The sequence below is a fragment of the Oncorhynchus kisutch genome, linkage group LG25, assembly GCF_002021735.2.
Source record: "Oncorhynchus kisutch isolate 150728-3 linkage group LG25, Okis_V2, whole genome shotgun sequence".
NCBI classification, from domain to species: domain Eukaryota; kingdom Metazoa; phylum Chordata; class Actinopteri; order Salmoniformes; family Salmonidae; genus Oncorhynchus; species Oncorhynchus kisutch.
In genome coordinates, this window is record NC_034198.2 from 19,049,990 (window position 1) to 19,075,498 (window position 25,509).

At 40.7% G+C, this 25,509-nt stretch overlaps 1 protein-coding gene across 1 annotated transcript; it reads right to left on the reverse strand.

The window, feature by feature from the left end:
- Positions 1-2,234: 2,234 nt before the first annotated feature.
- Positions 2,235-19,902, reverse strand: glp2r (glucagon-like peptide 2 receptor). Its single transcript, XM_020460318.2, has 13 exons — positions 18,867-19,902; positions 14,971-15,085; positions 14,659-14,763; positions 13,000-13,121; positions 6,775-6,881; positions 6,277-6,433; positions 5,874-6,033; positions 5,578-5,638; positions 5,351-5,417; positions 4,814-4,902; positions 4,548-4,686; positions 4,304-4,345; positions 2,235-4,174 (listed from the first exon to the last, which is right to left on the reverse strand). Exons 1-13 carry the CDS (start codon positions 18,954-18,956, stop codon positions 3,794-3,796), a joined length of 1,635 nt encoding a protein of 544 aa, XP_020315907.2. The 5' UTR covers positions 18,957-19,902; the 3' UTR covers positions 2,235-3,793.
- Positions 19,903-25,509: the final 5,607 nt, after the last annotated feature.

Below are 25,509 nucleotides of genomic sequence, written 5' to 3' on the forward strand. Positions count from 1 at the left end.
AGTGTGTTGGCCCGTTATACTAAGTTCTAATCAATAGCCTAGAATGTGTTTTTGTGTATGTGTATCTTTTATCATCATTTTAGCTTTCTAGTAAATAAATACTCAACTAAGATTGGTGTGGTACGAACTCATTGGTGAGACCCGGGTCCGTGCAGATTCCCGGATTATACGACGTTCAGAACGAGATTGTAGAGGTAACTGATTAATTAGCGGCTGTTGTAAAATCGATATTCGGATATTCTTTGAGTTAATTTGGGAAATAGAAACACAATAAAAACGTATTTTCCCATGGTGCCCCAGGTTAATGAGTTAATAATTGCTTAATTCAGTTAATCACGCAATTAGAAACTTTTAATCATTCGATGAGCAACAGTCGTCACATTAACTAATACATCTTCACAACACCTTTTTGCCCATAACTTAATTTAAGGTGCTCCAAAGTTTTTTTACTATCATTCTCTATATAATTGATCTTTGTTTCATAGTCTAGTTTCTAAGCACACTAATTACCTTATATTTTGGCAAAAATGGCAAAAATGCTGACCGGACCCTGCATTTGGCCCTGTTTAAATTATTGTTCAATGAGATACATTAAATATACCACAAAAATATGGTTTTGTTTAATTCAGCGCCCTAGGAAATTGTTGTTGTTTTGAAGCTAATTTCCTGCAATTCTACATCATGTAACATGACATCTTATGTGTCATGAGTCAAGTATCAGTGTAGATAAACCTCTTTTTCAGAAAGTGATTAGCTCAATTGATAGCAACATAGTCACAAATTAGGCACTCCCCATCACACCAAACCAGTCCCATCGCCACCCTTACCCTGGGCAGCCACTCCATCCCACTGTCCTCCTCTGTCTCCGACCTTAGAGTGTTGCTAGAACCCCTCCCTCACTTTCTTCGACCACCTAAAATCTGTCTGCGAAAAATAATTATTTCACCTGAAAAACATCACCCGGCTTCTTCCTACTCTCTCCAAACCTGCTCTGGAAAAGCTGTTAAACTCCCTCGTCACCTCACGACTCGATTACTATAATGCCCTCCTTGGTGGTCGCCCTTCAAAAAGCTTCCACAGGCTGCAGCTTGTGCAGAACTGCCAGTGTCCTCAAAGGAACCCGGTGATCTGCCCACATCAGCCTTATTCTAGCCTCTCTCCACTGGCTGCCCAACCAATTCAGAATCAACTTCAAAACCCTAGCCTTTGGTCCCCAATACCTCAGTGAACTCCTCAGCCCCAAACAGTCTTCACGGTCACTCATGACCGAGCATTCTGCTGCCTCGGCCTCCGGCTCTGGAACGAGCCCCCCCCCCCATCTCTGCATGTTCAGACCACCACTGTCTTAAAGTCTGAGCTCAATAATCACTTCTTCAAACTGGCTTTAACTTAATCTGATCTATGATGTGGTGTCTGTTGTTGGTCTTGTACATTAGTTTCAAGTTCTATTGTTTTGTCCTTGTCGCCTCTCTTCTTAGTTTGTGTATCTTGTATAGTACTAGACCGCTAGCTATCTTTAGCCTTCTTATTAAAGATGTTTTATTTAAATGGTTGCTCTCAACGTGAATAGCTTTGTGATTTACATCTGTAAATGAAAAGTGCTCTGCAAATGTAAGTTATTATTATTACTTCTGTAAGGATGAGAATGGGATATTCACGATTGATTAGAAAGGCCTCACGTGTGTATAAATTCCTGTCTATCACGTGAACTAATTGGGATGGTGGTTGCCTGACCCAGAATAAAGTCACTTCCTGTTGAGCTCCTTATGCTGTCTCATGTCCATGTCCTGTCTTATAGCTGATGTTACACTCCCGGAATCCTCCAAACAGCGTGTTACACTTCAAAATATATTTTTTATTCCTCAACTTTAAAAGGTCGTAACTCAGCTTCTGAATTTCGTAGACGAACCGAAGACATCCGAAGAGAAGTGCATTGGAGTCGCGTCTTTCTCGTGGAATTCACTGCTTGTTTCTAGCCTTGCGGGGGCACGCAGTACCCCTTGTTCAAAAAAAGGTCAAAAAGCATTGGTATAGATTGCTTAATATTATCAGGATCCAATTTTTTGCCTTCACATTTTTAAGCTAACACTTTTTGCCCTTTTTTCGAACAAGTGGCGCTGGGTACCCCCGCATACCCCCTCAATTTGAGCATGCTGTATCTGTTGTGTGTCGATACCGTATACCTTTTTATTATTTAGTCATCAGTATCAGAGATTTGTTTCAAACACAAACGGTAATACAAGTTTTCTTTAATGTACCACTATACACTTTTAGATATGACAAATACATAATATCCACATCATGCACATGAACTGTAACACGTATCCTTCAGACTGTTGTCCTCTTCAATATGAACAATTTCTGACAACAAAAAATGTACACTTACCTGTTAATGCTCTATTGTGTTTATATACCTGCAGGAAGTACCTTTATGTGATAACGTTTATTTGAGTAATTTGATTGTTTTTCCGATAAAAAGTATGTACATAAATATACACAGAGTGTACAAAACATTAGGAACACCTTCCTAATATTGAGTTGCACCCCCCCCCCCCCCTTTGCCCTGAGAACAGCCTCCATTTGTCTAGGACTCTACAAGGTGTTGAAAGTGTTCCACAGGGATGCCGGCTCATGTTGACTCCAATGCTTCCCACAGTTGTGTCAAGTTGGGGAGTGGACCATTCTTGATACACACTGTTGAGAGTGAAACACAAAGCAGCGGTGCAGTTCTTGACACAGACCGGTGCGCCTGGCACCTACTACCATAACCCGCTCTAAGGCACTTAAATATTTTGTCTTGCCCATTCAGCCTCTGAATGGCACACATACACAATCCATGTCTCAATTGTGTCATTGTTTAAAAATCCTTCTTTAACCTGTCTCCTCCCCTTCATCTAAGCTGATTGAAGTGGATTTAACAAGTGACATCAATAAGGGATCATAGCTTTCATCTGGATTCACCTGGTCAGTCTATGTCATGGAAAGAGCATGTTTTGTACACTCAGTGTATGTAATTATGATTTTTCATAAAACTCGTGTTTTTTTATAGTGGAACATTACTCACATCCACGTAAACAAAACGATACACAAAGGTACCATACAAAGAATCTGTACAAAGGTACAACAACACCAATCTCATTGTCTATCCAAGCAAGGACTAGTATCACGTCTCGCCTCCTTCTCAAACCCAATTGGATGAGAAAACCAGGGTTCTCCCCTTTGACCTTCTCCTCAAATGGGTTTTGAGAAGGAGGCGAGGAGAGAAGACGCGAGGAGTATGCAATTGAGATTCTCCCCATCTGTCAGGAAACAAGGCACCGTAACAATTCATAACAGTCCGGAAAGGGAGGTAGCAGGGTTTGGGAGTAACTGATTACAAAAAAACAGCTAAAATATTGTAATCAGATTACAGATACTTTTGAGAAACTAGATGACTACTTCTTGAATTACTTTTAAATTCAGAAAATATGTTTGTTTCGGTTTTCTCAATGACAATCAATTCAGTATTGAAAAAAGGGGCAAGTTCGTTCCACCTGAGTGTGGCTGACCACAAATCAGAGGCCACTATGATGACACACCAAATGTGTTTGATGGATCCTTTTTGTCTTCTTCTAATGCCTCTTCTGGGGAAAGTAATCCAAAAGTAACTGAAAGTATTCAGATTGTGTTACTGAGTTTGGGTAATCCAAAAGTTACACTACTGACTACAATTTTGGACAGGTAACTGTAACAGATTATATTTACAAAGTAACCTAACCAACCAGGACAGGGAGTGTCCACAAGATGGAGGAGGTTAGAACTCGCTCTCCTCCAGTATCTCCTCCATGGTCTCTCCCAGCGTCATCTCTCCATCGCTACTTGACAGGCTCTTCCTGGTGCGGAACTCCAATCCTCCCGTGTCTCTCTCCCTATCTCGCCATCCTGCCACCTCCCCTCCTTCCACCTCTCGTCGCCCTCCTTGCCCCTGCAAGGCCACCTGCAGCAAGTGGGAGTGTGTGGCAGGCCCACCCCCCTCCTCGTATGATTCGCTCTGCTGGGAGCCATGGGGGCGTCGGCCTCTAGAGCACTTCCACAGATGTTTGAGGGGCTCGCCCCGGAAGTCGATGCAGGGCGTGACCTGGAAGTGGTTTGTGAACAGGAAGAGCTGCCATCGCTTTTTCAGCTCTGTCTGAACCTGGAGATAACAGATTTTTGTTTGTGTTTTTATTTGTATTTATTTATTATTTTATATTACGATTAGAACGATTTGTTAAGCTAACACTTAGGCTACAGTAAATTGAACAGCTAGTTTGTGGATAGTTACCTCTACGTTGGCGAAGCAGTACAGCACAGAAACCAAGAATCCCTGAGAGAGAGGATACACATAAGGATTGTATTCAAGGTAGCAAACTCTACCGGGCCATTTGCATTTATTATCAAGTCAAATTATTTTCCTCTAAATGCAGTTCTTAATGGGATCAGGATGTTTTCCTTTCTTTACTCAACAGGAACAATTAAACATTTGTTATGGTCTTGTGGAAGGTGGCCATTTTGTTATCAGCTCTTACCTGGAAGGAGCTAAGAGTGAGGTTAATGAAGTTCCTGGCATAGCGGCTGCTTCCCTCCACACTCTCGTCTATCAGTATAGTGAAAACTACCTCGTGGATCCCCAGTAGAGGGATCAGGACTATCGTAGCCCTGGCCAAGCTAACAGAGAAAAGGAAAGGAGTTTTGGCATTCAGACTGTACTGGGGTTCAAATAAAATAGTTGCTCGAGGGTGCTGGCTACTACTGTCAAAGATCAGAGTAAACCTTTAGAGTGACCGTACTCTACCTGTATCTGTAGTCTGTGAATTTCACTTGGTCTGCCTTTAACTTTGAGAGCAGCAACATTAGTATTTTGATGAATATGTAGAAAATGACCTGCAACACAAATCAAGTATATTATTCTTCTGTAAAACAGTAGGAGATGCTTATGTTTTTAGGCTGGTGTGTAAAAAGTAAACTGTGTCTTTAAGAGGAGAAACCCTATCTTATTGGGATCAGTGCACCCTAACCATTCTGCCCTATATGACATGCTTGTGACTGCTTCTGACACCCACTGCTCTGGCTGACGTCTATGTCACATGGTCTCAACTATTGATCTTAGACATCCCAAAATCGGTGTGAAATCAGTGAAGAATCCCAGGAAATCTCACAAGAGCTGATGCCCCCACTGTATCAGTCTTGTGCACTTTTGGCGTACACTGTGGAGTCATATGGTTTGATAGACGATTTATTGTTGTGTCACGTTCTTAGATATCAGTGGAGCAGAATTTGTGTGGTGATACAGGAGGTTGCTATAGGATGTATATTGTAGGTTGCTACTCACCAGCACAGATAAAGTGATGGGTCCCCTTATTATCCACCAGATCCATCTATTCTCATTGTTCCAGCACCTTAGGACAGAAGAGATTCAAGCGAGGAGAGATTACAGCTTGTATCATAGACTATTGTGTATTTACACAGATCAGTACTGATTTGTTACTTTATTCGAACAGACAGAAATATGACCAGAAGTCTTGAAATGAGTGGTGTTAATTCTCCCCAAATACTTACCCTTTATTTTCATATAAAACTTTGCTCACTGTCCATGGCACCACAAACACGAATGGAGTACCTTTTGCAAGAGCAAAAGTATTTTGTTGCCATGAGTTGTCAATCTATCTTCATTAGAGCCTTACCCTATCCAATCAGAATGTGTCTTTTAAACATTAAAGCCTTACCCTATCCAATGAACATGTGCCTTTCAAACATTAGAGCCTTACACCCCAACCAATCAGAATGTGTCTCTTAAACATTAGTGCCTTACCTCAGCCAATTAACATGTATCTTATAAACATTTAGAACCATACCCCAGCCAATGAGCATGTATCTCTTGAGCAGCCGTCTCTTGGTGAGGACGTCGGTGAAGAGGAGGGTCTGGAGGAAGATTGCTTCTACCAGGAGCCAGAAGTAGTTACAGGCTACAAAATACTCCATGGACACCCGGGAGGCCTTACATACCACCGTTATCTACAGGAAGAGGAGATATTAGATGAAATATGATATATTACATTGCCTTATCCTTGTTGAATAAATGTACTTTACATCATAGTCTCTTGTGACAGACGTTAACGTAAGAGCACACCTGAGATTTGGTTCTGGGTGCCCGAGATTTCTTCTATCATAAGAAATAAGTATCCTGAAGGCCAGCATGGTTGAAAATGTAATGTTTTTATAGATTTTTTTTAAACAAACTCTACAGGACATGAGTACCACTGAGTTGGAGTATGAGTTCCACCCTTGGTCATCACTGGGTAGCTTGGTGTACATGACATGTAACACGATCTCCTTTATGAAGACGGCCATGGCTCTCAACATGAAGGACACAAACAGATTCATGTGGATGTAGTTCCTCGTACAGTGGAGCTTCCTGGAAGAGACAGAGGTTGGCATTGACTCAAACCCACCACTGACTATTTAGTGTGGAAATTGATTTTGTGATTATGCGACTAAGATGAATGCTCAGTACATAGGCAATCCATTGTGGTTTATAGTGATCGATAACATAATCTGTAATCTTGTTATTCTGCTTCCCCTGGTATCTGTTTTATATTTTATTATCAATTAATGACATTGAATCAATGCCATGACTAAGGAGTATGTCATTGCTTTGCAGTTGTGTCATCGCCCTACGATAGTAGAATTCATCATGATCATCATTAACATGTGCCTAACCCTCTGACCCCTGTGCTATGGCCCCTTGACACTAACCTGAGAATGCCCATGAGCAGAGTGGCCAGAGAGAGGGAGGAGAGAGACAGAGAGTAGCCGACGATGGAGATGACCCTAAGGGCTGCATGGCGAAACCACTCATCCTCCTGAAAGACACAGACATGGAAAAAAAAGAAGTGAAAAATAGGCAATTGACCTTTACCTCTGAAATTCATTTAGAAATTCAAATTTCACTGATACAATGAAAGCAATACATGGTTATAACATCTACTGAAAAGACAGAAATGCCAAAAGATCAGTGTTGCCATTTATACACTATTCAGAACCACATTCCTGTAAAGCTTAGAGAGGATCTCATGTTAAATACTGTTGAAGTAATATGGCTACAGGTTCATCTGCCTAGTGCTAACAGTCAGTTTCAGGATAATGTGTTAAATGGTTGATAATGAACACAACCGGTCAAATGTTTTAGAACACCTACTCATTCAAGGGCTTTTCTTTTTTTGTACTATTTTCTACATTGTAGAATAATAGTGAAGACATCAAAACTATGAAATAACACATATGGTATCATGTAGTAACCAAACAAGTGTTCAACAAATCAAGCTATATTTTCTATTTGAGATTCTTCAAATAGCCACACTTTGCCTTGATGACAGCTTTAAACAATCTTGACATTCTCTCGACCAGCTTCATGAGGTAGTCACCTGGAATGCATTTCAATCAACAGGTGTGCCGTCTTAAAAGTTAATTTGTGGAATTTCTTTCCTTCTTAATGCGTTTGAGCCAATCAGTTGTGTTGTGACAAGGTGGGGGGGGTATGCAGAAGATAGTGCTATTTGGTAAAAGACCAAGTCCAAGAACAGCTCAAATAAGCAAAGAGAAATGACAGGCCATCATTACTTTAAGACATGAAGGTGAGTAAATTCTGAAAATGTCAAGAACTTTGAAAGTTTCTTCAAGTGCAGTTTCAAAAACTATCAAGCGGTATGATGAAACTGGCTCCCATGAGGACCGCCACATGAATGGTAGACCCAGAGTTACCTCTGCTGCAGAGGATAAGTTCAAGAGTTACCAGCCTCAGAAATTGAAGCCCAAATAAATGCTTCACAGAGTTCAAGTAACAGATACATCTCAACATCAACTGTTCAGAGGAGACTGTGTGAATCAGACCTTCATGGTCGAATTGCTGCAAAGAAACCACTACTAAAGGACACCAATAATAAGAAGAGATGTGCTTGGGCCAAGAAACACAAGCAATGGACATTAGACCAGTGGAAATTTGTCCTATGGTCTGGAATCCAAATTGGAGCATTTTGGTTCCAACCCCCGTGTCTTTATGGTGGTGTGGGAGTGCTTTGCTGGTGACACTGTCTGTGATTTATTTAGAATTCAAGGCACACTTAACCAGCATGGCTACCACAGCAATCTGCAACATTATGTCATTCCATCTGGTTTGGGCTTAGTGGGACTATCATTTGTTTTTCAACAGGACAATGACCCAACACACTTCCAGGCTATTTTACCAAGAAGGAGAGTGATGGAGTGCTGCATCAGATGACCTGGCCTCCGCAATCCCCCGACCTCAACCAAATTGAGATGGTTTGGGATGAGTCGGACCGCAGAGTGAAGGAAAAGCAGCCAACAAGTGCTCAGCATATGTGGGAATTCCTTCAAGACTGTTGAAAAAGCATTCCAGGTGAATCTGGTTGAGAGAATGCCAAGAGTGTGCATAGCTGTCATCAAGGCAAAGTGTGGCTATTTGAAGAATCTCAAATAGAAAATATAGTTTGATTTGTTTAACACTTTCTTGGTTACTACATGATTCCATATGTGTTATTTCATAGTTTTGATATCTTCACTATTATTCTACAATTTAGAAAATAGTAAAAATAAAGAGAATCCCTTGAATAAGTAGGTGTTCTAAAACTTTTGACCCGTAATGTACATGATATAAACAGAGAGGTATATTTTCTGGGTGATTTAAATATTGACTGGCTTTCATCAGGCTGTCCACTCAAGAGAAATCTTCTAACTGTAACTAGTGCTTGCAACCTGTATCGGGTTATCAGTCAACCTACCAGGATTACAAATAAGCACAGAAATGAAATCATCAACATATATTGATCACATCTTTACTAATGCTGCAGAAATTTGTTTTAAAGCAGTGTCTAAATCCATAGGATGTAGTGATCACAATACTGTAGCCATATCTAGGAAAACCAAAGTTCCAAAGCCTGGGCCTAGTATAATTTATAGGAGGTCATACAATATGTTTTGTAGTGATTTGTATATTGTTGATGTAAAGAATATTTGTTGGTCCATGGTGTGTAATGAGGAGCAAACAGACGCTGCACTTGACACATTTATGAAATTACTTATTCCAGTTGCTAATTAACAACAGTTACTAATAAGCATGCACCCATTAAGAAAATGACTGCAACAGCTGTTAAAACCCTGTGGTTTGATGAGGAATTGAAAAATAGTATGGTATAGAGGGATGAGGCAAAAGGAATGTCAAATAAGTCTGGCTGCACAACAGATTGGCAGATATACTGCAAATTGAGAAATCATGTGACTAAACTGGATATAAAGAAGAAACTAGACCATGAAACAAAGATCCATTATATAGAGAATGATAGTAAAAACTTTGGAGCACCTTAAATTAATTTATGGGCAAAAAGGCAAACTCGGCTCCATCATTCATTGAATCAGATGGCTCATTCATCACAAAACCCACTAATATTGGCAACTACCTTAATGATTTTTTCATTGGCAAAATTAGCAAACTTAAGCATGACATGCCAGCAACAAACGCTGACACTACACATCCATGTATAACTGATCAAATTATGAAAGACAAGCACTGTAATTTTGAATTCCGTAAAGTGAGTGTGGAAGAAGCGAAAAAAATATTGTTGTCTATTTACACTGACAAGCCACCGGGGTCTGACAACTTTGATGGAAAATTACTGAGGATAATAGAGGGCAATATTGCCTCTGCTATTTGCATATCTTCAATCTAAGCCTACTAGAAAGTGTGTTCCCTCAGGCCTTGAGTGAAGCAAAAGTAATTCCGCTACCCAAGAATAGTAAAGCCTCCTTTACTGGCTGAAAAAGTCCACCAATCAGCCTGTTACCAACCCTGAGTAAACTTTTGGAAAAAATGACCAGATACCTGTTTGACCAGTTTGACCAGATAAAATGCTATTTTGCTGTAAACACATTTCTGTACACTTATATTTAAGGACATTCAACAAGCACAGTACTTACACAAATAACTGATGATTGGCTGAGAGAAATTGATGATAAAAAGATTGTAAATGTTGTTTTGTTAGACTTCAGTGCGGCTTTTGACATTATAGATCTTAGTCTGCTGTTGGAAAAACGTATTTGTTATGGCTTTACACTCCCTGCTATATTGTGGATACATAGTTACATATCTAACATAACAAAGAGGGTGTTCTTTAATGGAAGCCTCTCCAACATAATCCAGGTAGAACCAGGAATTCCCCAGGGCAGCTGTTTAGGCCCCCTACTTTTTTCAATCTTTACTAACGATATGCCACTGGCTTTGAGTAAAGCCAGGGTGTCTATGTATGCAGATGACTCAACACTATACACATCAGTTACTACAGTGACAGAAATGACAGCAAAACCGGCTGGGCGTGTGCGCCATCGTGCATACATTTATTTTGTCCCCCCACACCAAACGCGATCACGACACACAGGTTAAAATATCAAAACAATTTAGCTAGCTTGCTGTTGCTAGATCATTTGTCCTGGGATATAAACATTGAGTTGTTATTTTACCTGAAATGTACAAGGTTCTCTACTCCAACAATTAATCCACATATTAAACAGTCAACCGAATCGTTTCTAGTCATCTCTCCTCTTTCCAGGCTTTTTCATCTTTGAACTTATGTGGTGATTGGCTTCTAAACTTTCATAGTATTACTACACCGACCGGCAACACAGTTTGCCTTTCAATCACCCACGTGGGTATAACCAATGGCACATGGGTACCCGCTTCTATAAACCAATGAGGAGATGGGAGAGGCAGGACTTGCAGTGCGATCTGTGTCAGAAATATAAAGGAGTTCTATTTTAGCCCGTGGCAACGCAGACGCTCGTTGACGCGACGCGAGCAGTGTGGTCAGCCTATTAGTCCTAAATATTTCTAAAACTAAAAGCATTGTATTTGAGACAAATCATTCACTAAACTCTAAACCACAACTAAATATTGTAATGAATTATGTGGAATTTGAGCAAGTTGATGTGACTAAACAGCTTGGAGAAACCCTGGATTATAAACTTTCAGCGTCAAAACATGTTGATACAACAGTAGTTAAAAACTTCTTAGGGATAGCCCGTTTTTTTTTCAATAACTTGAAGTATGAGCAAACTACATGACATTTAGTGTGAAGTTACCCAGGTACATTTGGGCAAATCATGAAGGAGACGTTTACATTCATATTACATTTTTCTGCAAGAATATCATCAAATCTGTATACTTGGACTTTGATTTAGTTTTTCCAGTATTAGTAGCCATATTATAAGTTAAACATTTGCAAATAACCAGTTTTCATAACTCTCCATATTCTTATAATTTTTGTCCAAAAGGAAAAGGCTGGCTGTCGCACAAGGTTAACAGCTACATTTTGCAACAGATACGGGGTTTCGGGATACTCCCATAAAGCCCAGCTCATTGGCTATCTAGCTAGCTTTGTTTGGTGCTTATTTGACAAATTTAGAGTCGATCAAGTGAAGACCACCAGCGTCATCGGCGTGCCATGAAGGCGTCGCTCTCTGACCAAATTTGGTGTCCTATAGGATATACTAAACCCTTAATGATATAGTGAAGTCTGGTTACGTTCTAGGATCTCTGAGGAATACATACGAACGTGATTTGACTGGTTGAAACAATGTTTAGGGTTAGATTTTCAACGATTCCTTTATTTTTATTTTTATTTTATTTCAACTTTATTTAACCAGGTAGGCTAGTTGAGAACACGTTCTCATTTGCAACTGCGACCTGGCCAAGATAAAGATCAATTGAACGAGTGGAAATACAAAATCGATCGTGGATGCCCTATGGACCTTTTTAGGATATGAAAAAGGATTTATCTAACAAAACAACACTATGTTATCTCTGGGACCCTTTGGATGATAAATCAGAGCAAGATCTAGAATGTAAGTACACATTTCACTTTCAGAGGTGAATTTATCAAACCTATTGCGGTGGAAATAGTGTTTTGTTGTTAGGAGCTCTACTCAAGCAATTGCATGGCATTTTTTTCTCAGTAATAGCTACTGTAAGTTGGACTATGCAGTTATATTAACAAGAATTTAAGCTTTCAGCCGATGTTAGATACTTATATGTATCGACATTTGTTGTTTATCTAAAATCTGCGATCGTGACATAATGGGCTGCATGATTTACAACTATCCCTCCTACAGGCCCTAGATTTGTTGCACCTAGACTACTGTTCAGTTGTGTCAGGTACCACATAGAGGGACTAAGTTAAATTGCAATTGGCTCAGAACAGGGCAGTGTGGCTGTACATAGAGAGCTAACATTAATGATATGCATGGCAATCTCTCATGGCTTAAAGTGGAGGAGAGATTGACTTCATCACTACTTGATTTTGTAAGAGGTGTTGAAAAGCTGAATGCACCGAACTGTCTGTTTAAACATCTAGCACACAGCTCGGACACCCATGCATACCCCACAAGAGGTCTCTTCACAATCCCCAAGTCCAGAACAGACTATGGGAGGTGCACAGTACTACATAGAGCCATGACTACATGGAACTCTATTCCACATCAGGTAACTGATGCAAACAGTAGATTCAGATTTAAAAACAGAAAGAAATACACCTTATGGAACAGCAGGGACTGTGAAGAGACACACACACACAGGTACAGACACACGCATACGCACACAGGTGCTGGCACATGCACTCTACACACACTTACATTGTAATATTGTTGTATAGTGGTATCATACATGTTGTGTTGTGGATATGTGGTGGTGTGACAGTGTTACACGATGCACTGTTTTATCTTTTGTTTTATGTGTAATATAAGTGTCTTCATTTGTTTGCAACCCAGAAAGAGTAGCTGCTACCTTGGCAGCAGCGAACGGGGATCCCTAATAAAATACAACTGGGGTATGATTTATTGTTGACGTTTCAGTTGCAAGGCCTTTTCCAAATGCAAGGCAAGTCTCCACTTTGTTTCCTCTCACAGCCTTTTCCTCACCTCGGGTTTAAAGAAGTCTTGGTCATCACATTCTGTCTTCTCTCGCCAGACATCCGTAGAATTCTCCTGGAGTCGCCAGGACCCATTGGACAGACACTCCATGTACACTCTCCTGGAGTCATCTGGGTCAGGAAGAGAAGAGGAATGACTAGATCGGTTATGGAGAGATTTGCTCATGTTCCAACCATGTTGGAAGGCACGTTTAACTGTGCTTCTAATTGCGTGTGGTACTATATGAAATGTTATGATGTTGTGCCATCACATGACTTTATAGATATAGAATGCATGGATAGGTGTGATATTTATTTATTCATACGGGACAATGCACATAAATCAACATCACTATTATAATAATGAAACATCCATTTAAATGTGCCGGGGTTAGCCAAAAGATCATTTGCACCTGTAGTCCCTGAGCATGTAAGGGTCTTTTCACAGCCACAATATAAATACTCACTGAAACAATACAAAATATATCATTCTAACAACAACAACACTATCATCAACTGGCGTCTTACATATGATGAATCACAGATAACTCATGTGTACAGGTTTGGATAGATTTGAGCCATGTTTTCAATTTTCAATTTAAAAAGTGAGTGCAGCTTCTCAAGTCCATGGGCATTGCATTCCAGTGTATGACTGATTTTACTGTGTCGAAAAGGGACAACGCAATCTCCTCTAGTTTACTGCCCTGTTATCCTGGAGGTGCTTTCCTTGAACATGATATGCCGGCATAGGGGTGGAGAGACAAGACCATTCAGGATCTTAAAGACAAGGCTTGCATCTACATACTGCTTAAAGCTATACAGACTAAATAAATGATGTATGTAAATTATATGACAATGGTGGTAACTGTTTGGTTTGTTATCAAGTGATTCAATTGCTTTCAGAATAGTAGCTCCCGCCTGTGACCAGCATGTGAGGCAATATCTCAAATGTGAGAAGAATAGAGCATGCATATATAGTTTTATAAACCTAAAGTTGGATAATCCAAACTTGACTGTGTTAAGCACCGTCTTCACATGTTTCTTAAATGTCAAGTTGGAGTCCAAAATGATGCCGAGATACCTGAAATTAGACACAACTTTCAGACGCTCCTCATTAACAAGAACAGCTTGTTGGGAAGAATCAATGGATTTCTTAGAGAAGTACATAGAAACAGTCTTTAAATGTAGGCAAGAATTAGTCATCCATGTAGAAACATGTACCATAGCTTCAGTTAACTTGTTAACAACTAGTTGTCTATTTTTGAGTGCACATACAGAGCTGTATCGTCCCCATACATCTGCATGTTAACTTGTGGGCAAACAAGTGGGAGATCATTTATATAGAGGGTAAACAGAAGGGGGCCTAATATTGACCCCAAAGTGTCCCCCAAAACAAACCCATTGACTTCTGTTTGTCAGACAGGAATACATCAAACTAATGACTAAAGTGGACACATTTAAGGGAGGATAGTTCGGATAGGAGGACCTCATAATTCACAGTATCAAAGGTCTTTTTAAGATCCAAAAACACTGACTTCACCACCTATGTCCAGTTAATGTTTAATGCACTCCAAAAAATAACAGTTGGCTGTTTCGGTAGAATGGTTAGTTCTGAATCCAAATTGCATTTGATGGATTGATTTAGCCCGAATGAAGCCTCCAGACTCACCCTTTGTAATCCAGGGAAGGTAGGAAGGACAGGGCACTGACACGTTACCGGGGGCTGAGTGGGGCCAACACACAAACACGTCAACCATCCCGTTACAGTAGATTCCTGACAGGACAAAGAAGTAAAGAGTAAGAGACAAACAGAAAAGTACATCAATAATAAAGTTGTATTGCTTAATACGGAAAATGGATTTCCATATAGATCAATTGCTGCCCTGACAATCTGGCTGCAATTAAATGACAATACACATTGTAGTGGAAGAATGGCACAATGATACATGGAACTGGCCATTGCCAAAAACAAACTGCTCACCAGTTTCTGAGAAGATGCTTTCTGCTAAAATCCTGGTGCAGTTCTCCCTATATTCATTCCGTTTAGAGATCAACTCTTCAAGTTCCATCTTCGTGGCGTCAGTTAATGGGGGATCCTAATAAAATAAAATCAATCACAGAGCCCACCACCTTTCATGTGAAATAAGACAGTTATAAAGATAGGAATATTTTATGATAAACTATACATTTTTACCACCCCCAACAAGGTGCCAAGAAGATTGAGGGGAATGTGGTTTTAGTGAGAGTCCACAAGATGGCAGCATTTGAGTAGAATTCCTGTTGAGCTATCTAACTACCCAGCCTCCATCTTTGTTAGGCGTCTGTGTAGGCAATTTCACAAGCCTAGGGCTCAATTCAATCCGTATTGCCGAAGTTCAGCACTGTAGTACAATTGAAATGTAAAGGTAATTTACGATTGAGCCGACATATGCAAGGCTAACCTTGAATGCAGTCTCCGCAGACGCAGGAACATTGTCTTACATTTTTTCTCGTGCTATAGCATTGAACTTCGGCGATACAGATTGAATCGAGACCCTAATGTCATGTGGTCTAAACTAATAGAAGTAAATGCACCTGTTTCATTTACTCTGAGAAGAGAAATCAAAATGGGAGATTTGACCAGCAGTTACTCAGTTAGGCTGCGTTTACACAGGCAGCCCAATTATGATCTTTGGACAATTATTTGCATATCTGATATCTATCTGGTCTTTCCCTAATGTGTAAACATAAAAAATAACTACAGGGAATCTAATCTTTTGACTTCCAGTTCATACAGTACCACCTCCATATGGCTGCGTTTACACAGGCAGCGCAATTCTGATTTTTTTATCCAATGATTGGGCAAAAGATCAGAATTAGGCTTCCTGTGTAATCTGAATCCTGATACAAACCCGATCCTCCATATGCAACCTCTGTCTGGACGCTCAGATGAGATTTTTTTGCTCTTAAGTAGTTTGATGCTGCGTTCATAACCAAGTGGGAAGGTGGTCGTTAACAGTTGTGAATTTGTAAATACCAGTTGGATCCATTCATGTGCTTTGAACTCGTTGAGAAACGCTGATTGGCTAATGGCCAACAAGCTGTAAGTACAGACATCATGATTGTTAACCAATTATAGCATTCAAAAAACAGAAGAGATTTTATAAATAATGTTTAGTTTTTACATCTAACTGCAGAAAATGCTGTTATCGAGGTAATTTCCTTAGTAGGTGATGTCAGAGCTCAGCATGTGGGACAAGTCGGAGCTCAGGGATGATCAACGAGTTTCTAACTAGTAATTACGAGGGACATTCAAGTGGATTTTTCCCAGTGGTAAATACCACCTTCCCACTTGGCTATGAATGCATCATTATTGCACACTATTGCGCATGCCCTGTTTTTACCATGACAACCACCCCAACATTACAGTAGCAGTGATGGGAAATGAGCATTACATCTGTTTGCTACTTCAGAGGCTACATCAATGCAAATTCGCAATTCGATTTTGGTCACATATAAACTGTGTGGACAGTCCAAAGAATTTCTGAAGTATAAAGAAAATCTGATTTGGGTTCTTAGGGTGGCTGTGTAAACACAACCTTATGCCTAATCATGATCTTGGTCTAAAATGTAAAGTGACTGCTCAGTGTTTCCAGATTTCTATGAAATATGACTTATACATTTTCCTTACAAATCTTTTTAATGAAGTATGTTAAAAAGCAGCTTTTCTGTGTTGCAATTGTGTGAGCCTACCCCAACAACAAAATGGTTAATGGTGTGGGCGTATACCAGTCGAAAAAAAGATTAACGCAAGTAGACCGCTGATTGGCCAGCTCACCTTCTTCTAGACTGCTGATTGGCCAGCTCAAGATTACGTTATGCTCTATGAGGAAATAGCAAGCATTTTTTAAATGGTCTGTTTGAGATACAAGTTTGAGGTGGGGTTTTTGAAGTGTTTTTTTCTCCAATGTATTATTTGGCCACAAATACGAGTATCAACAACCTTATTTGGATATGAGTTAACAGAATATTAACTTTGAAAGGTAACTGGGCAGATACTTTAAAATATCTTACCACATGATTTGGCAATGTTCTATACAAATAAAACATTGACAAAACGTAATAAATTCAATTATTCTAGTGACAGACCAACCCTTCTCTTCTTTTTGTAAAGTAAACAGAGAATCAAGGTTTTCCCATTTCGATTCTGTTATTCCACAGGTGGGGTGCAGTACCATAGATATATAATCCAATGGATTCTATTTCTATGTGGGGTACTCTTTCTCTGACCAACATTTCCTGCCTTGCCTTCACACTCCAATGGGGATACATACTGTATATCTATCTGAAATGTGTAACCTCCCTGTGCCTGTCCATTCTATTCCCCCTCCCCCACCACCTGTTCCAATGTGATCTGTCCTATCCTAGGAGCGCCCTGACTTTCTACCGCTTCAATTAACCCCTTCTGTCTCTTGTCATCAGCTTTCCTGGACAGCAGCTAACACAGAGGAGTGTGTGTGTGTGTGTGTATGTATGTGCGTGCGTGCGTGCGTGCGCGCGTCTGTCTGTCTGTCTGTCTGTCTGTCTGTCTGTCTGTCTGTCTGTCTGTCTGTCTGTCTGTCTGTCTGTCTGTCTGTCTGTCTGTCTGTCTCTGTCTCTGTCTCTGTCTGTCTGTCTGTCTGTTAGATCTCTCAATACTATCTGGGATGAAAAGAAGGTACAGGGGCTCTCCTCTACTTTAAGAGAAAACACTTTAAAAGTCCAATGAGCCACTTAAGGGATTCTGAGCTTAACTCAGTTACATATTTGGAGAGAGTGCTGATTTCATTGAGGGCCTGGGAATAAAATTAGAGAGATCTCTACTGAGATCATGTTTATCATATAGTATGTAGCTACTATTGAGTAAAGAGATGTATTTACAGTAAGTACACAAGGTAATACTGAAGGTATTGAGTTTTAGGAGTTACAAAGATAGAATCATACTTTGGAAATGTGTCGGTGTATTTTATGTGCTGTATGTCCATTTTTAGCTGTTCTGGTACATAATATTTATGTCTGGAGTGATATGCACGGCCATATGTGTGCCATGCCTTGCAACCCAGTACATTATCATATAGCCATGTTGCTAAGCAACTCCAAAGTTCATTCATATCCCAGTCGCATAAAAAAAATAAAGATTTCATACCATAAATTCAGGGCTCACTGTGTCAGTGAGATAGATTATGGTTTAACAGTTCAACGGTAGCAACGCATCCTCTCAATCAGATAAAGGAGAACTGGAATCTGGAGCAAATTATGTTTCTCGGTTGTGAGGTTGGAATATTTGTGAGATTACATCAATTCACTTTTTTAACAGTATTTGTTTTTTCATATTTTACTGAATATTATATATGTACTATAGGTGTTCAAATAAATGCAAAAAAAACAACCTAAAAAAACGATGTTTTTTGTTTTTACTGGCACTCCTGACAGGAAACAAGTAGGAAAAGTTGTAAAGGAAATATCAAATGGCTCCAAACTGGTTTAGAATCAATATTCTGGAGAAATTTAATTCAGATTAGTACATGTACATGTGTGTGCCCTGCTTGTGTGTGTGCATATGGCCGCAGGTTCCCAAGCGGTTTAGAGAGAGGAGCCAGCAACCGGAGAGTTGCCAGCCAGTATGAGGTCCGGGTCTGACAGGAAAATATCTGGTGGGAAGTCAGCTGGCAACCGGAGGGTTGCTATTATCAAGTCCTAGATGCCGTTGTACCTTGAGCAAGACACTTAACCTGTATGTGTGTCTTTCGGGGGCGTTGGGATAAAGCAGATTTTGGTTGGACTTTGTGCTGACAAATAAAGTTATCTTAATATTAATGTGTGTGTGTGTGTGTGTGTGCGCGCGGCTCACCATCTTACCTGCAGACTGGAGAGGAGCAGTAGGAGTAAAGGAGAGAGTGTGGTACTCCCCAGGGCCCACCCCCCTCTGTGCCAGGCTGGTCGTAGCATGGGTATGGCACTTTGTTTACATACAAGCTGGATGGCACCTCATCGACCCGCCTGCCATCGATGTTCTCTTCACACTCATCCTTGTCTTACCTCTCAGCATCCATACCACACGGAACCAACACATGGACAAGCCTCTTCTCTAAAGTGTCCAGTCCTTTCACCAATGTGGTTTTCCAGGTAAAGATGATTTGAGACTTGTGAACGTTTTATGTGCTTGGTTAAGTTGACTTACTCACGGTGTAGGCGGCTCTCAGTGTTTGGCTTCTGAGCTGATTTTTGAGAGGCAGTGTCTTCTCTCTTCAATGTAGGCTCGCCTCAAAACAGTGGGTTTTTCGGGTAAAGATGATTTGTGATTGGTTTAGGTACATTTTTATAGTTGCCTGGTAGAGATGGAGCCCGCTTCTTCTTAGGATTGTTGTTTCACTTCTTTTAGGCGTGGGTTGATATTCTAAAGGTAAATTATTCCTGTAACTAATGTTTTGGGAATAAATTGTGTTCTTCTCTTGGTTGACAGGTGTTTAGTAAAGATATCCAGGCACTTATTCTAGTTGTGTATTATTTTGGAGCAATGTTCCCCATCTCATTGAGGCTTTAAACTGAGACACTCCTTTTTAAGTTGTGATCAGTTTGATAAAGTTTCCTCCGGCATCTCTACTAGTTTTAGTATTTTATAATGTTGTCCTCTGTCCTAGTTCACAAGCATTAGTTAACTTGTCCTTTGTCCCTCAGCTAGTTGACGGGGATTAGTCATCATTGTCTTCTTAGTATTTGGTAAAGTTGTCTTTGGCTCGTCTGCCTGTCGCTGTGTGTTTGGTTAAGTTGTCTTCGTCTCAGGCTCATTCTCAAGGGTTCTGTTGTCTGTCCTCTCTGATGTCCTGAACGCGACTGAAAGTGTCTGTGGATCCTCACCCATCAGTCTGCCTCCCCTTTTCTCCGCCCGGCCTTGTCCCAGCCAATCAAGATAAGACAAGGGAGAGCTATTTTACTGGAGTGACTTTATAGTCCAGGAGGGGAACGCACACACAGGCAGAAAGTATACACACACAAGCATGCGCATGAAGGCACGCACACACACACACACACACACAAGCATGCGCACGCACGCACGCACACACGCACACACGCACGCACACACACACACACAAGCATGCGCACGCACACACGCACGCACACACACACACACACACACACACACCGTAAGGTGTGCAGTGTTGATCCAAGACTGGGGCTAAAGGTTCAGTGGCAGTTTTATGTGGGTGGTTCTCCCAAAGTAAGAGGGCCTCATCAACAGTATTTGACACTAATGGGATCTCTGTGTGGTCTAATGGATCTACAAACGCACCACAGGAGCTGCAGGGGCCATGACCAAACACACAGGATGGATCATAAGCCAGAGAAACATGTTGTACTACTGTTCATTCCTTGTGCAGATGGTGCAGCCCAAAAAATACATTACTGTTAAATCAAATCAAACTTTTCCTAAGTGTACTCATGTATAAGTAACAATAAATAGCACTTTATAAACAACGAGAGGGGGGGGGGGTTTAAACTATGTTTAGAAGTAAACTACATTCCTTAGACATTTAGAAAGGAAGAGAAAAGCTAATCAATTGCTAAACTTATTTCACTATGACATCACAGTGTAAATAATGTGCTATATGAGGGTGGTTGAGTCTAGTGTTGTTGACACCATTATTTACCGCATTGTTTACATGTTGACATAATAGGGAAATAGCGTTATGGAAGAGAAAAGGGAACCTTTGTAACAAGGAACAAGAGGAAAGGTATAAACACTTGTAATAAAAGGGAAACATTACGTAGAGGAAGATAAGATAGGTGGAGGAAGATATGACTCAGCCTATGTAGACAATTCTCCCAGTCCCCACTGATCAATGGTTCTTTGTAGGACTGTCAGTGTGGGGAGGGCCTGAGGTGCCAGTCTGCCGGGGTTAACTCTAGTTTAATATTAAAGCCCTACTATAGCTCTGCGGGGCCAGCTTTGTTTGTCACAGAGTCACAGTGTCCTTTGTTTTGCTACTGGGCCTTCCATAACTGTAAGAGAACAAAATATCAGGGGGTTGTTATGGTTAGGGTTAGGGTTGAGTCGAGGTGTGGACATGAAGCTACGGTTGAGATAAGTGTTGAGGCTAGGATTAGGATGTGGACGGCCAGGGTTAGTTATTTATGTGCACATCTAGTATTTCTCAGGTGCTAGGCACAAGAACATAATCACGCAGGTCATGCTATAAAACACCTGGAGAATGCCATATGCCTGGCCTCACCACATCAACCCACAACTATTTATCCTCACAGTGTTGTGCACTTCACAGGTGGAGGATTGAAGGAGTTAGTTATGCTTCCGATTGACAGCCGTAACCTAACGTCAGCTATTATTTACATTTTAAAACAGGCTTACATCCACTTTGTGAGATAATTCGCTCCTGAGAGTAAGGATATCTAGTGTAAGTAAAAGGCAATTACAGTATAGTACATCACATTGCACTAATGTAGAGAGGTCACTGACCTTCACAAGAGCAGGGTGTAGTAAAAACCCATGTTAGTGTGGGTAGATCATTCAGCCAGCAATGAAATAAATGCACAGTATCCGTTGGTGCGAGTTTTGCTCTTCTGATGGACTGTACATCCATCTGATCATTCTATAGATTATAATTTGATAGTATGGTATATTAAGATGGAAGACACACCTGTCACATTTTTGTGAAATGGGAGGAAGTTAACCAGCATGGCTGGTTTGTTTACATGAAGAGCTAACCTTCGTAATACATCAGCTGGTATGTAATTGTGTTTTCATTACAGAATGATCTAGTGCTCTGATAAATACAGGGGGCAGATTTGACAGTGAATCCATCCAGGTGACTCTCTATGGTATGGGGACTATGAAGATGCAGGAATTAAGGCTCCGCTGTGACCCAGCCATGGCATCATTTGTGACTGTGTGATACACAAAATATCAAACTGAAATTAGTTTATTTTACTCTTGGTTCCATAAGCATGGCTGTAAAAAGTTCTGATACAGTCATATGTCAGCATTATCTTCACTAACAATAAAAAGCTTAAGAGGGTTTAGACGACAACTAAAATATATAGAGAAATTCTCTCAGGTCCAGGACAACATAAATGTGATAAAAGCAATTTCATGGAGACATGGCCTTAGGACAGCCCTGGTATTGATACCCCATGCCAAGGATCCTCTGTGTGTGTGGGTGTGTATTTGTGTGTGTGTATTTGTGTGTGTGGGTGTGTATTTGTGGGTGTGTATTTGTGTGTGTGTGTGTGTGTGTGTGTATGTGTGTGTGTGTGTGTGTGTGTGTGTGTATGTGTGTGTGTGTGTGTGTGTGTGTGTGTGTGTGTGTGTGTGTGTGTGTGTGTGTGTGTGTGTGTGTGTGTGTGTGTGTGTGTGTGTGTGTGTGTGTGTGTGTGTGTGTGTGGATGTCGAAGCTGGACTTGGTCCGAGACGAGAGTGAAGAGGCTGTCAAGGAGCTAATGTGATGGTTCAAGTGTGCCCATTTGAAACACAGATAATAGTAAGACGCTCGCCAACTGAACTGAAGCTTCTCCCACTAAGAGAACTGTCTGGTTTGTCACTCGTCTGTGATGTGTGCTTCACAATAAAGTTAAGGATGGCTGCTTTGGCAAGTCCTACAGTCCGATTCGGACCGACTTTAGTTTCATTGTTTTGGAAGCTGAGACGGTAGCTTTAACTGTCTCATTTAGTTTTCACACTATACTGATGAGCATTTTATTCACCAGATCAGAGTTTGCACACAGCAGCTTATAATGGGAGACAGTCAATGAAGTATTTGTGTCTTTTCACTCATTAAAGAGAGATATTACAGTGATGATCTGTCTGGGTTTGTTTCCTGCGAGCTTGGCTTTGACTCTGACAGTATTTTAGCTTCGTCTACTCTCAGCCATAACAGTGAACTTGGCCTGAACCGTGAAGATGGCAGTATTTACTTTGTTGTGTTTTTATGACATGTTTGCGCATCACGGAATCACTGTACCATTTTCTCCCATTGTCATGAGAGCTTCTCGTGAGCACTGGAGAAGCAAATCTAAAGGAAGGATTCCAGACCCATTTTGTTTGTCTCGTGTCTTAAAACGGGTCTGGAGTAGATTTGAAGTGCATTCCCATGATCTTTTACTTGAGGTCAACATGTATAGATAAAAAGGCAAAATACATAGCTAAGAAGTACTTTCCCAAGTATCTTTAGTCTCTTACGAAGTGTCCTTTTTTTTGTCTTTTTCACTTTTAGCCCAAAACATTTTCAGCTGATTTGTAGTCAGAACGCCAACATGGTGAGTTTTAGGAATACATTACGGCAGGGCCCTTTCAACAACAAGGACTCAGATACGCTAAACAACAGTATATCTGCTAGCAAAGCAGGCCAATGAGGTACTAAGACAATTGTGAGAGTGAACTAATTGATACATATATTTTCAGATAAAGCTGTGCTCGTGTTCGACATGGCAATAACACTGTGAAAATGGATGTCCGAACCCTTCTGCTTCAGTATGGATCCAATATGGGTCAGAGGTATTGGATTTCTGCTTTTTCAACCAAGGGGAATGACAAATCGAAACAGGCAGCTCTTTCTGGGGGGAATATTTGATTTGTTGTGTTTTCTTTCTGCATCACAAGCAAATATAATGAGCTACTGAAAAATGTCCTGATTGCAGGTCTCTGAGACATTCTGTACATTGGAAGAATCCTACAACACTGGCATCAGGCAAATACAACCACATACAGTGCCTTCAGAAAGTATTCAGACCCCTTGACTTTTCCAAATGTTGTTATGTTACAGCCTTATTCTAAAATGGATAAAAAATATTTAAAAATCCTCAGCAATCTACACACAATAACCCATAATGAAAACAGGTTTTTAGAAATGATTGAAAACAGGTTTTTAGAAACGTTTGCACATTTATTAAAAATAAAAAACTCAAATACTCTCAGACCATGAGAAACAACATTTTCTGGTCTGATGAAACCAAGATTGAACTCTTTGGCCTGAATGCCAAGCTTCACATCTGGAGGAAACCTGGCACCATCCCTACGGTGAAGCATGGTGGTGGCAGCATCATGCTGTGTGGATGTTTTTCAGCAGCAGGGACAGGGAGACTAGCCAGGATCGAGACAAAGATGAACGGAGCAAAGTACAGAGAGATCCTTAATGAATACCTGCTACAGAGCACTCAGGATCTCAGACTGGGGCAAAGGTTCACCTTCCTACAGGACAACAACACTAAGCACACAGCCAAGACAACGCAGGAGTGGCTTCGGGACAAGTCTCTGAATGTCCTTGAGTGGCCCAACCAGAGCCCAGACTTGAACCCGATCCAACATTTCTGGAGAGACCTGAAAATAGCTGTGCGGCAATGCTCCCCATCCAACCTGACAGAGCTTGAGAGGATCTGCAGAGAAGAATGGGAGAAACTCCCTAAATACAGGTGTGCCAAGCTTGTAGCTTCATACCCAAGAAGACTGTAATATCTGCCAAAGGTGCTTCAATAAAGAACTGAGTACTGAATACTTATGTAAATGTGATATTTCCATTTTTTTGTTTATATAAAAAAGCAAACATTTCTAAAATCCATTTTTGAATAAGGCTGTAACCTAACAATATGTGGAAAAAGTCAAGGGGTCTGAATACTTTCTGAAGGCACTGTACATAGTTATTATTTTGAATGTGTTAATGTTTATGACCACAGAGAGAATGCTTGACAAAGGTAGATAGTGCCAATGTTAGCTGTTATTGTACAATGAAAAAGACAGTAGCCTACTGTAAACCTGTGTTAACATTTTACAACAACCATACAATTACAAAATGTACTGTACACAAAGATGAAAACAAACTGATAACGAAGACTCATTCAACTCAAAGTGCGTTGTTTAAAAATTGCGCATTATGCACAAAATCACAATTTTCTAAAACAAATGAATGGTGTTATAATTTGTACTGGAGACCTACATTTCCATTAATCATTTGACATAAAACCCAAGCTCAAAGTGAAAGTTTTCTGGACACCAAACAAAACAGGCAAGAATCCAGTTTCACAGACATGCAGGTCTCCTCAGCCCCACTCTTCAGGTCCATCACCGGCATGTAAAAGTGTCAGCTTTGTGACACCGCTGGGGTAAACAGCACTCGGTGTGAGGAGAGGCCTGAGCCGGCGCGCTGAAGTTTGTTTACCACTTGCTGTAAATGGGTTAGAATGTGTTTAGCACTCAGGACAGGTGATATGTTGGAAGTTAAACAGGTTGCTGTGTGGATACATAAACTGTTTGGTTCTGTGCTGGCTGCTGGGAGTGTGGCGTGAGAAAGACTGAGCAGGAGTTGTCCAACCTACCTCCCCGCCCCCAGTAAGGGATTCTATAGCGTGCGTGCGTGCGTGCGTGCGTGTGTGTGTGCGTGTGTGTGTGTGTGTGTGTGTGTGTGTGTAGAGTGTTTACATTCTTCCCTAGGCAGAGAGTGATGGCAGGGCCCCAGGTGGCGGGCTTATGAGCGCAGGACTCATACCAGAAAAAACA

Bases quoted from the DNA above. Each gene is read 5' to 3' on its own strand.
- glp2r (XM_020460318.2), bottom strand. From the start codon at position 18,956: ATGCTACGACCAGCCTGGCACAGAGGGGGGTGGGCCCTGGGGAGTACC. The intron at 15,086-18,866 runs GTAAGATGGTGA...TTATTTTATTAG, and splicing joins TGCTCCTCTCCAGTCTGCAG to GATCCCCCATTAACTGACGC. The intron at 6,434-6,774 runs GTTAGTGTCAAG...TGTCTCTTCCAG, and splicing joins CTGCTCATGGGCATTCTCAG to GAAGCTCCACTGTACGAGGA.